Below are 12,399 nucleotides of genomic sequence, written 5' to 3'. Positions count from 1 at the left end.
TTGAAAGTTATCAGCTCTTTTCTAGTTACTGTAACCTTCACTTGTCGGGGGTGGTAATTTACACTTGTTAAATAATATTAGCACGAACCTCTATTTTACTTCAAATATCCTTTCAAAGCGGATGTCTACGTCATGCCGAATTTCAGCCGTTCAGTAGTTTGAGCTATGCGTTGGTAGATCAGTCAGTCATTTTCTATACTTATTTAGATTATTTAAAGGCTGTTTTACACCAGAGTAACAACAAGTGACAATGTTGAATGCTCTAAGATACATTACTGAGACGACAGACGATATACATACATACATAGACTGCCTTCCTTTAGGCTTTGCCGTAGTCGGGTAAAGAGAATTAACTACCTAATTAGGTATTTGTAACCCATTTTCACGTAGCTAAACTAACTGAAATTAATCGTCTAAAAGTGACTAAACAGAAAAACCATTATTTCAACAACTGAAACTAAGCACACGAACCTAATAAAAATTAATGGAAGCAGGGTGAAATCCATTAGTTTTAGATACCTACACAAGACACACCCTAAAGATTTTAGCAATATCTCTAGTGACCTTTATGAAAGCCACTTTACAGCGTCCCTTTGTGACTTCGGCCCACAAAGCCTTTAAGAGGGCTCTCTCCGTCACTCGTTTCATACAATCGTAGTTCCAATTTCATTTGAATATTAAGCAACCAAAGTCCATGAAATTTTGCAGACATATTCTAGAAACTAATATCTATGTCTGGTTTTCCAGATTTCTGTTAAAATATTCGGTTTCAAAGTTACGCGGTCTTACAAATTTTCATACAAATCTTTGAGCCCCTGTAATTTTAAAACTACATATTTTTAGAAAAATCTAAAACACCACAGACACAGATATTAGTTTCACGGACTTTGGTTGCTTAATATTCAAATGAAATTGGAACTACGATTGTATGAAACGAGTGACGGAGAGAGCCCTGTTAAGGGGTGCTAAGTGGCTCAAACCCAAACAAGTGAAAAGAGAAAAAATAAGAGCTTGGAGTTCAACTTTTTGCGTAAGTGTTGGTATACACATAGTCGGCTCGACACTGCCAGGTGGTAAACTCGGGGGTAGATAAAATATTCGACAAAAAGGTCGCTCGGCCTGTCCACATTTGCCTGAACATTGCCCTTCAGAATTATACCCTTATCTAAGAAAATTAAGCAAACATCGAAACATGATGTGTGTTTATAAACATTAATTTTAAAAAGTGTGTCCCTTTGTACGCCATAATAGGCCTCTGTTTCAATTAAAGTTGATGGAGTTGGTCATCCAAGGTACTGAGTTTTATGATCCAAAGTCGGAATCTTAAAATTTCAAAATAGGGGTCTTTATTATGCTAAAGGTATGCATAATTGGCAACGAAGATGGGTTACAAGGCAAAAAGTTAAACAAAACTCGAATAAACCCGTGCGGTTTTGCCGATCGGGTTCAGTTTAGTACCTACTCTTACTTCAATAAAAATTGCCGAATATAATGTACCGACCCGACCATGTGTATAACAGCCCTTATTATCCATCACTCGAATTATTAGTAGGTATAGGTAAATAAAGCAAAGCTCATGAGAATTCTTTTTTGCCAGTTGCCAGTTGGAACTACCCCTGCTAGCCAATCACCAGAGAACCCTGACGAATACGCGTATCTTTGCGTGGACGGGTCTAAGGTACCGGTCAGACAGAAGGCTTGTTCGTGGGCGGCTAGACCTTGGCAAGGATTGTTGGGGCATAATGACGTGTTGGCTAAACTATCGCCTTTGAGGGAGAAGATAAAGCAACTCGCCAATGCTGGTAAGTGGATAAAATACCCTATTGTTAAAACTTTCCTTGTCATTTGCAGGAATTACTAAAAAAAATACTTACGACTTAGAGGGGAAGACCCGCTTTTTAATCAAAAAGTAGGTATTGTTATCACAAAAGCTCTAAGGCGCATATCAGGGTTACTACCTGACGCCCCAATAACGCTGATTTTCAGTGGCCATCTTTACATACATTTTTAGGGTTCCGTACCCGAAGGGTGCCAACAGGACCCTATTACTAAGCCTCCGCCTGTCCGTATGTCCATCTGTCAGCGCGCTGTATCTCGTGAACCGTAATAGGTATCAAGAGAATAAACAACAAATAATAAAAATTTCTTAACGGCCGCCATGAAAATTTTTAAAAAGAGTTCTTTCTTGTACCTACCTACGATGGTACGGAACCCTTCGTACGCGAGTCCTGCTCGCACTTGACCGATATTTATTTCATTATTAGGAGCTGAACTTAAACCATTGCCGGAGTGGTTCACGAAAGTGCTAGGCTTATCCGAAAGGATCCACTACGTAGCTGACAACATCCCCATCAAACCTGCCGACTATTTGAGCAAGGCCAACTACACCGAGGTCATCGAGAGAGGACACGGCCCGCCAGAACCAGTTGTAAGGTAAATACTGCCAAAACTACAATATAATGGCCGGTTTACATTATTCCAGTCACAGGATCCAGTTTTCTTTCAATGGACTGAATTGCTTTAAAGATCATCATTGTCGTCAACCGTTTTTTTACTCAGATACAAGTTAGCCCTTGACTGCAATCTCACCTGGTGGTAAGTGATGATGCAGTTTAAGATGGAAGCGGGCTAACCTGGAAGGTTGGGTAGTTATTGAACCCATAGCCCTTTGGTTTCTACACGGCATCGTACCGGAATACTAAACCGCTTGGCGGCACGGCTTTGCCGGTAGGATGGTAACTAGCCACGGCCAAAGCCTCCCACCAGACCGGATCAGTTTAGAAATTAAGAAAGTTTAAATCAGTTGCAATATAACTATTTGACTGTGCCTTAGGGTGTGTGGGTTGAGCATCTTGAATATTCCAATCGCGCTGAATTGATCGCTCTGAAATTAAAAGTATAATGCCAATCCAAGTAGGTACTAAACTGGACTACTTATTACATACTGGTCTGAATCTTACTAGAACAATGTTAACCGGCCATGAAACACAAGAACTATAAAGTAGGTATAATTATTTACAAACGACTTACAATGATAATCTTGGTATTTTACTGTTTAAATCTTTTCAAGGTCTTCCATGACAGATTTTGCACTTGACCAAGATATCACTGAAAAAGATGATGATGCAGTTTAAAATAAAAATATTTATGCTTACCAGAAACAAAATCCCCACAAAGCCTAAAACGGTTATCCCACTCAGTCCAATACCCCTGATTAGTTTCTACGCTGCCAAAAGTTATATTTTGACGAGACCAAAAATAAAGAAGAAAATTTGAAATCGGCTTAAAAAGTCATCCACTACAAGGCGATTTTGTTTTCAAGGTCTTGAACTGCTAATTAGATAAAAGTTATCAAAAATCCCGTGCAAACATAGGAAAATTCAAATAGGTATCTATCTACGTAATAAAACCCCCTAAATTCCAAAAAGAAAAACGTATATGCTAACCTTTCTAATTTTGGCAAGTTCTAACATCTCTGTTTTTTTAGGTTGTGCGTAACTTCCAACGTAGAGTTAGCCAAATGCCGGGCAATGTCAGTGTTCGCATTCAGTCGGGATATTCGACCCAAGCTCGACTGCGTCCAAGAATCATCAGAAGCTGCCTGCCTTAAAGTTGTAAGTTTTATACTTACCTGACTCATTAGCGATCAAGCGCTGGTCAATCCTAAGCCTTGGAACATCGCGTCGGCGCAAGTTTGCCTGACTATCGATGTTCTACAGGATATATTCCGAAGAGCTTGCTAAGGAGCTATTCGACCTAGTTCTCTCCTCGCTATTTTACTATCGAACCGCGAGCCTTCGCCAAGGTCTGCACCCCTACATAGTCGAAATTCCACGGACTCGTCCTTACTCTGTGCTCGTATTCTTCAAGGAAGCCCCTATTACAAAGATATTGCAAAGTACCTATATTTGCCACTTTTTCTATTTTCACATATTGCCTGTTCCAATGATATTATTTTACTGCAACGATAAATATTTTTAATAAATTAATAGTTCCTTAAAAACATTTAGGTTCAAGACAACGGTGCAGATTTAGCAGCCGTAGATGGTCTGCGAGTAGCATCGGCCTCCAAGCAATACAACCTTCACCCAGTCTTCCACGAAGTGTACGGTTCAACAAAAACGCCCAACTACGCCGTGGCAGTTGTTAAGAAAAACACTCCATTCAATAATGTCGAGGACTTGAGGGGAAAACGGTAAGCCTTAAGAAATCCTTTGATTTACACCTTTAAGAGCCCTTTAATTTTTTTTCAAACGCTTCTCTCCTGCTGGTAAACAAGCGATGATTCAACCTAAGACAAAAACACGCCTGAAACCCAGATGAAGTAACATTTCCAAATATTTCAAGGGGCATTGCAAATTATAAGAACCGCAACTTATATAATATTCACCAATCGTTCAAATAAATCCTGATGGTAAAGAATTTGAATCCGCATTGGATAAGAATAAGGCTCTTTAATTTTCATTTAAGGCGCAAAAACATACCTACTATATGAAGACTTGGTATTTCAGACCCTCATACTAGTCAGATGTGGCTTTCTGATGCACTGCCACTCAAAGATGCAATCCGAAAAATCGATCGTCTGTGGTTTTAGTCTTGACTACATTCCCATCAAAAGTGAACTCTGCAATCTAGAAAGAAACGTGCTTTTCTGGTTGTCTAAAAGTACCTTTTCCCTTAGGTGTTCTTGAGCTATAAAAATATCAGGAAAGAGAAATATATGGCAATAACTTGGTTTTCCGTTTAGGTCCTGTCACAGCTCGTACAGTAATTTCGGCGGCTTTGCGGCGCCGCTGTATTACCTCATCAACAAGCAGAAGATCTCCTCAGACCAGTGCGTGAAGAACTTCGGAGACTTCTTCTCAGGCTCGTGTGTGCCTGGAGTTGACAAGCCAGAGAATAATCCAAGAGGTAAGTATTCATTATAGGAATAAAAGCGCAGGTACCTCCCTCCTTGATGCAGTGGTAAACGCTGCGGTCTTATAAGTGGGAGGTGCCGGGTTCGATTCCCGATAGGGTTGGGAATTTTACAATTTCTAAATCACTGGTCTGGTCTGGTGGAAGGCTTCGGCCGTGGCTAGTTACCACCCTACCGGCAAAGTCGTACCGCCAAGCGATTTAGCGTTCCGACATGATACCGTGTAGAAACCAAAGGGGTATGGGTTTAATAAAACCTGCCCTACCCCTTCCAGGTTAGCCCGCTTCTTAGACTGCATCTTCACTTACCACCAGGTGAGATTGCAGTCAAGGACTAACTTGTACCTATCTGAATAAAAAAAGCTTTTTCATTAATTGCGACTGTTTCGCGGCGCCGCTGTCCTCATTTATAAGATACTAATTTCTCAAGCCTAAAGTTGACAAGCCAGAGAAAAGTCTAAGAGGTAGAGGCATGTCACATTATTTTTTGAAGTCGGTTAAAAATTCCACCTACGATTTTTAAATGAATACAAAAATGAGATTCTCCGTTATACCACGCGTTATGTTTACTCACCGAGCACTGAAACGGTCTGTGTGTTTACTCCACATTAAGCTTTGATGTTATTTGTAACGCTTTCTGACTCGTATTCCTCATTACTGAATCGTGATCCCTTCCGATAATGGTAAAGGTTTTCTTGGGATAATGACGGGGTGGGCACTCAAATCTCCACAAATTCTCATTATTTACTCACCCTGCAATCTGTGCCTATAAATCAGTTGTATATCTTGTCTTTAACCCACCTAAATGCCTTATAGAGCAGACTGAAATTCTCAGGCTATACTCATTTAATGAGTTAAGGAATACAAAGTAGGCATAAAACAACAATCCTTATGTTTTTGACAGGTGATGACGTCTCCAAATTGAAGAAACAATGCTCAAGCGACAACAAACCTTGGGTGTGTCTCCAAGAGGACCGAGCTGATGTCGCCTTCGTATTAAGTAAGCCACCTTTTTACCCGACTGCGGCAAAGCCAAAAGGAAGGGTTATGATTTTAGCAGTCTATGTATGTATGTTTGTATCCAGATTCTGTGTGTTCCACTGTAGCGCCTAAACTACTGGGCCGATTTTGATTAATGAGGTGTCAATTGATTCGTTGTAAAGGTCGGGGTGACATAGGCTATATTGTATACGAAAACAATTGACCTAATGGATCTCCAAAAAAATTTTCTGCTATTTTATCGACTGGAATGTCCACTAAAAGAGGAGAAAATACTGTTCATGAGTATAATGTACTTACAACAATATTAAAACATACCAAGCAACAGAGAATAATTTTTTACTGTAATATCTCAGCGTTTAAGACAATCGTAGTCAGGTTTTAGGTTTCAACTTTATCTTGTTATTAAGATAACAACTTTAGGCAGGTACCTACTTACTTTATTTTAGGCTTGTGCTCAGCTACAATCATGATTGATGGGAAGTAGTGATGGGGTCTATGCTGGTACCAAATTGACGATGCTAAAATAAAACATTGTGGTACAACCTTGCCAATGATGGTAACATCTCGGTGATAACTGATAACCCATAGCTAATAGATTCCTAACTTCAAAAGCAGACTAAGTCAAATCAAAAGATTGTTTTTAAGGTTCTGTATCTTCAGAGAAAATATAGAACCCTTACATGATCACGTCTTTGTCTGTCTGTCGTGTTTGTTTAGACCCGTCAAGGGAATGAAAACCTAAAGGATACTTCCCGTTGACCTAGTGTTACGAGGGGTGGCTGAAAAGTTCTGAGCCTAAGGCACTTGCATTCGTGCTAATTACTCATCCGGCGGGTCACTAGTTGAGCGACATCTACCCACTATATAAGAAAAGTTTCATGTCATTAGCTTCATTAAGCTTTGAGTAATTGAACCGTGAACATCAACATGTCTGAGTCATCGCTGCAGTTAACGAAATTGGAACATCGCGCCGTCATAAAATTCCTCGTAAAAAAGGGGAAAACAGCAAAAGAAATTTTTGAAGAAATGTCTAGTGTATACGGAGAATCTGGACCGTCGTCAGCCACGGTTAAACGATGGACACGCCTATTCCAACAAGACCGAGAGACTCTGGAAGACGACCCCCGCTCGGGCCGGCCGAACACCGCAGTCACTGATGAAAACCAGGGGCGTAGCTACCGCCGTATTTGCCGTATCAATTATACGGGGCCCCCGGGCCACGGGGGCCCCCAAAGTGTGTAAGGAAAAAGAATTAAAACTTTCTAATTTATTTTATTTTACAAATGACAAAATTCTATAAAGCAATTCCTTTTTTTCCCGCCTTAAGCGTGCGTTCAAAAGTTGGCAACACTACATCGTTATGGCGGGCTGCGGGACTTCCCCGTTTTACTTACTTCATCTTCAACTCAGCGGGGAATCCCCGGGAATCCTTCATCGATATCGCGATGTACGTGTACGTTGTTGTACTTTGCATTGGATGTTAAACCACGGAGTGCAGTGCACTGTTTATTTACGCGCTTTATATAAATGTGCATTACATTGTAATTCAGTACAAACAATATTGTTCTTCTGGTTTAGCAGTATTAGTAACGATTTGTAAAAGAAATGAGTGAAAGGAAAAGAGATTATCCCAGCGGCGCTGAGAAAAGAAAAATTAAACAGAAAAGGGACGAGGTTATAAAAAAAGTGCCCAAAATTTCTTCATTTTTTCATCTTTCTGCCTTTTTCAGAGGCAGAAACTTTAGAAAAACTAAAATCATCATCAGCCATAAATGATTTAATAAATCAGTTTGCCGATAAAAAGGCAAGGAGAGTGAATATTTAAAATTCGATTTTTATTTGTAAAATGGGTAAATTATGTGATAAATAAATATTACTTCTCACAATATTTTTTTTCTTTTGTGAAAAATCTTTACCTCCATATAAGGAAGGGCCTCCAAAAAAATTTTTATACGGGGCCCCGACAAGGCACGCTACGCCACTGATGAAAACATCGAAAAAGTAAAAAAAATTGTACTGGACGATCGGCGAGTAAAATTGTGGCAGATAGCAGAAGAGCTGAGCATCAGTAAGGAACGAGTTGGAGACATTATGCATAATCATTTGCATATGAATAAAGTCAGTGCGCGTTGGGTGCCTAAAATGCTCACGCCACTGGACAAGCAGCGACGAGTTGAAACTTCCGAAGAATTTATAGACCTGTGCAAGGACAATTTGGAAGAAATTTGCACTCGTATTGTCACCGTTGATGAAACGTGGATCCGACAATACGACCCGGAGTCGAAACAAGAGTCAATGCAATGGATAGAGAAGGGGGAAAAGCCGCCGAAGAAGTTCAAGGTGGAAAAATCGGCTTCCAAACTCATGGCCACCATTTTTTGGGATTGCGAAGGAGTTTTACTCATAGATTACCTCCAAAAAAAAACTACGATGAATGCAGAGTATTATGCAGGGCTTTTGAAAAAAGTTCGCGAAGCCATTGTTGAAAAAAGAAGAGGCAAAATCAGCAAAGGAATTTTGTTTCTGCAAGACAATGCGCCGGTTCACACAGCGCGCATTGCGAGGCAAGCCTTGCGAGAAACTGGATTCGATGAAGTGAACCACCCTCCCTATAGTCCAGATCTGGCCCCTAGCGACTATTTTCTATTTAAAAATTTGAAAAAGGACCTTCGGGGACGAAGATTTGGAGATGATGAAGAGATGAAGGCGGCCGTAAATGAACATTTTCAAGCTAAAGACGCGGCTTATTTTTTTTCAGGGATACAAGCCCTCTATAAAAGATGTCAAAAGTGCATTGAAGTCCATGGGGACTATATTGAAAAATAAATTTTATTTAGATTTTTATCTAGACTTTTAATGCCCTAGGCTCAGAACTTTTCAGCCACCCCTCGTATGTTTGGCATGTCTTATAGCACAAGTAAAAGGAAAAATCCGAAACCCGCGAATTTGTGCATGGTTTTACAAAAAAAAAATCTTTCTTGTACGATGTTACGGATAACGGAATCGTTCGTGTGCGAATCCGACTCGTTTAACGGATTATTTAAGCTTTGTACAGGGAACTTTCGCTAGTGTAGCAAGAGGTCTTCAAAACGAACTACCAATAAGTCAGAAAAAACTGTGGATAAAGCCACAACTTGCAAAATGTAGAGCCACTGGTAATAATTAAGCCATAAAAGATATAAACATTCATAACTTTTTCAGGTGCCGATTTATCCAACTTCGACGCATCTCAGTACGAGCTTCTCTGCCTCAATAGAGAGTCCGGTGGCCGCGACAGTCTGGCCAACTTTGAAACATGCAACATAGCTCTGGCGCCCACGAGGACTTGGTTATCAGCTAAGGACTTCCTGTCTGACGTATCCATAGCCCACACTCCATTGAGCTTGGCTGAATTACTCAATGATAAAACTGACCTGTTCAATATTTATGGGGAGTTCTTCAAGAATAACAATGTTATCTTCAATGTGAGTGTTTTTTTTAGATCAGTTTTTTACACTCAAAAACACACATCATCCAATTTTTGTTCTTTTTGGATTTTAGTCCCAATTAGCAATTTCAATAAGTACATTTTGTTTGGTCATTTTTAGGGTTCCGTACCTCAAAAGGAAAAACGGAACCCTTATAGGATCACTTTGCTGTCTGTCTGTTTGTCTGTCTGTCTGGCTGTCCGTCCGTCCGTCGTGTCTGTCAAGAAACCTATAGGGTACTTTCCGTTGACCTAGAATCATGAAATTTGGTAGGTAGGTAGGTCTTATAGCACAAGTAAAGGAATAAATCTGAAAACCGTGAATTTTTGTTTACATAATTAAAAAATAATTAAAATGTGTTTCAATTTTCAAAGATAACTATACCAACTGGGGTATCATAGGAGTATGAAAGGGCTTTACCTGTACATTCTAAAACAGATTTTTATTTATTTTTTTATACATAATAGTTTTTGATTTATCATGCAAAATGTCGAAAAAATACCTGAGTACAGAATCCTCGGTGCGCGAGTACGACTCTCACTTGGCTGATTTTTTCAAATATTTTAATGTTCAAATTTATTTATTAGCAAATATTTTTGTATATAAAAAATTGCGAATATGGTCTACATGAAATTAAATACCACTTCGACATTTATGTAAAACTAGATGATGCCCGCGACTTCGTGCGCGTGGATTTAGGTTTTTTTTAATCCCGTGGGAACTCTTTCATTTTCTGGGCTAAAAGTAGCCTATGTCCGTCCCTTAGATGTAAGCTACTAATTCTGTACATTTCGCCAAAATCGGTTACACTGTTGGGCCGTGAAAAGCTAGCAGACAGACACACATTCGCAGTTAATATATTATAAGTATATAAGTATGGATTTAAGTAAACAAGGTAATCATCATCATGATCAACCCATTGGCGGCTCACTACTGAGCACAGGTCTCCTCTCAGACTGAGAAGGTATTAGGTACTCACAATTTACTACAATATATCACTTCAATTAATACTCACCAATTTTTTTTCTGTTTCAGAACAATGCAAAGGGTTTGGCAACTACAGAGAAAATAGACTTCGAAAAATTCAAAAATATCCATGATGTTCTGAATGCTTGTGGAGTTGTCTAATTTATATTTAATTAAGCCAATGTTAACTATTTCATAGAGTAAAAAGAGACTGTAAAATAAAATCTCATTATCAACACAAAATCAGTTTATGTTTATTCAACAAAATTTATTACACCACTTAAAATGAGAACGAAAATAAATAATTATACCAAACGTCAACAATTTCTATTTATCCTATTATCATTTAACATAATTATAATGCAGCCAGGAACAATGTGATGGCAAGAGCCCCTCCTAACATAGCATAGCCCGTGGAATATACCTCTTTGATAGTTAAACCTTTAGCAGTATCCCAGTAAAGATGTCTAATTCCATTAGCGAAATGGTAACCAAAAGGTGCCGCAAGTAATACCTTAGCTAAAAAGATGGTCGCCGGAGATAGGTTCAATCCTTCAATCATTGTAATATAGTGAGAGACGTCATGTGGTAACACCAATGCTCCCAGTCCAAGAGCTGTCGCATATCCAGTTAAGATGATTCCTAAAACAAAGTTATTTTTTAATCAAAAAGTTTGTACTTTACTGCAATTTTTCATTAAACATCCTAAGTTATTTCTAAGCAAAGTACCACAATGTTAAACTGCTTGTCAGATCACTTACACTAGCCACAGTTGAAGACTCTTACTAAACTAAAGCTAATTTAGAAATTATAATTATATGAACAGCATGGAGTCGTCGTCAGGCTGCTGAATATAAGTTTTTTCCAATGAGAGCCATTACACTCTATCCATAGCCTTCCTTATCCAGACTCTTCCCACCACCTTCTACATTGTCAGTCCATTGGGCTGGAGGGTACCCCGTGCATATGCTTACTACAGTAACTATGCTGTCTTCACTCTAGGCCTTTTCAGCTCTAACGGCCATTGCCCTTTATGACAAGCATGGCTTTCTTACTGCCATTTCTGCTACAAATTATAAATTCCTAAATTGACTCCACCAGGAATCTAATCCAGGACATCTCTCAGGATACAAAGATCACAGAGCTCACTACTAAGCCAGGGAGATTTTCAATTTCGAAAGAAAATATTGTGGCAAACAAATCTCTTTAGAAACAGCTTGCTTCAAATTGTGGTCATTGCATAATAATTAACAGTAACTCAATATAATGATAATTCAATGACAGAGGCAATTAGGAAAATAAGGTTCGCACTTTACTCTATTTGCTACTGTTTTGGTGAGGATTAACTGTTTATCAATAAAATACTAACAAAAAACCCAGCTTTAAATAGTAGTTTAATAGAACACTGACTAGATTAGTGTTCAGAATTTATACAGGCAAATACAGCAAGCTATCTTTTGTACTAAGTATAGATGTTTCTGATTTAATTAATTTTGACAAGGTGGCAACCCTGACATATGGTCTTGTGACTGCTAAGAGAAAAACAAATAAGAAATACCTGCAGTTCTGTGCGTAATTGACAGAACACTTGTTAACTGGAACTGGTAGATCGTGAGATGGGGCGACAAAGGCCTGTTCAAGCGTTCGTTTTTAATATCATAGTGCTCTTCTTTTGGTGGTTCAAATTTTTTAAATGTTATCTTAGGTACAGACGCCGCTTGAGCGTATGTCGCAGTACCCAATGCGGTCCGAAATTTCGCCAAATTTCCCAGCAACGCTGAATTTCCTAATCTGTAAAATAGTCAATAACATTGAAATGCTTCAACCTTCTACCACAACAGTATTACATAATATTAAAATGTCAACATACCTGCCACAGCAATAAAAAGCCATTCCGAATTACTACCTGATTGTATACCGATCACAAATAAACGGCTAACGAGTTGAATCCAAACTTAAATATTGCATTAATTATTTTTAAAAGTGCACCACCACTCGATCGCTGTTGAAAAATTGCAATTTATTGACATTTGACATTTGATTTGAC

The 12,399-nt window shown here is 38.9% G+C and overlaps 3 protein-coding genes across 5 annotated transcripts in view; 2 read left to right on the top strand and 1 right to left on the bottom strand.

Annotated features, from left to right (window-relative positions):
- The window catches only part of LOC123870298 (transferrin), a 27,255-nt gene extending 16,657 nt beyond the window's left edge, over positions 1 to 10,598 (top strand). For all 3 annotated transcript variants that reach the window (XM_045913534.1, XM_045913536.1, XM_045913537.1), the window contains exons 7-14: positions 1,598 to 1,802; positions 2,265 to 2,433; positions 3,488 to 3,614; positions 4,011 to 4,195; positions 4,748 to 4,911; positions 5,822 to 5,917; positions 9,121 to 9,383; positions 10,422 to 10,598. In XM_045913534.1, the coding sequence (XP_045769490.1) occupies positions 1,598 to 1,802; positions 2,265 to 2,433; positions 3,488 to 3,614; positions 4,011 to 4,195; positions 4,748 to 4,911; positions 5,822 to 5,917; positions 9,121 to 9,383; positions 10,422 to 10,514 (1,302 nt within the window). In that variant the 3' untranslated portion in view covers positions 10,515 to 10,598. The remainder of the gene's footprint in view (positions 1 to 1,597; positions 1,803 to 2,264; positions 2,434 to 3,487; positions 3,615 to 4,010; positions 4,196 to 4,747; positions 4,912 to 5,821; positions 5,918 to 9,120; positions 9,384 to 10,421) is intronic.
- On the top strand, positions 2,165 to 8,763 carry LOC123870301 (histone-lysine N-methyltransferase SETMAR-like). Its single transcript, XM_045913541.1, has 3 exons — positions 2,165 to 2,177; positions 6,684 to 7,083; positions 7,912 to 8,763. The coding sequence occupies exons 2-3, from the start codon at positions 6,847 to 6,849 to the stop codon at positions 8,743 to 8,745; spliced, it is 1,071 nt and encodes a 356-aa protein (XP_045769497.1). The 5' UTR covers positions 2,165 to 2,177; positions 6,684 to 6,846; the 3' UTR covers positions 8,746 to 8,763.
- On the bottom strand, positions 10,582 to 12,399 carry LOC123870309 (succinate dehydrogenase cytochrome b560 subunit, mitochondrial-like). The gene is made up of 3 exons (XM_045913553.1): positions 12,223 to 12,399; positions 11,911 to 12,143; positions 10,582 to 10,994 (listed from the first exon to the last, which is right to left on the bottom strand). The coding sequence occupies exons 1-3, from the start codon at positions 12,243 to 12,245 to the stop codon at positions 10,708 to 10,710; spliced, it is 543 nt and encodes a 180-aa protein (XP_045769509.1). The 5' UTR covers positions 12,246 to 12,399; the 3' UTR covers positions 10,582 to 10,707.

The sequence above is a fragment of the Maniola jurtina genome, chromosome 12, assembly GCF_905333055.1.
Source record: "Maniola jurtina chromosome 12, ilManJurt1.1, whole genome shotgun sequence".
NCBI lineage: Eukaryota > Metazoa > Arthropoda > Insecta > Lepidoptera > Nymphalidae > Maniola > Maniola jurtina.
The sequence above is the reverse complement of the archived record's forward strand: the minus strand, read 5'-3'. Positions and strand labels throughout refer to the sequence as shown.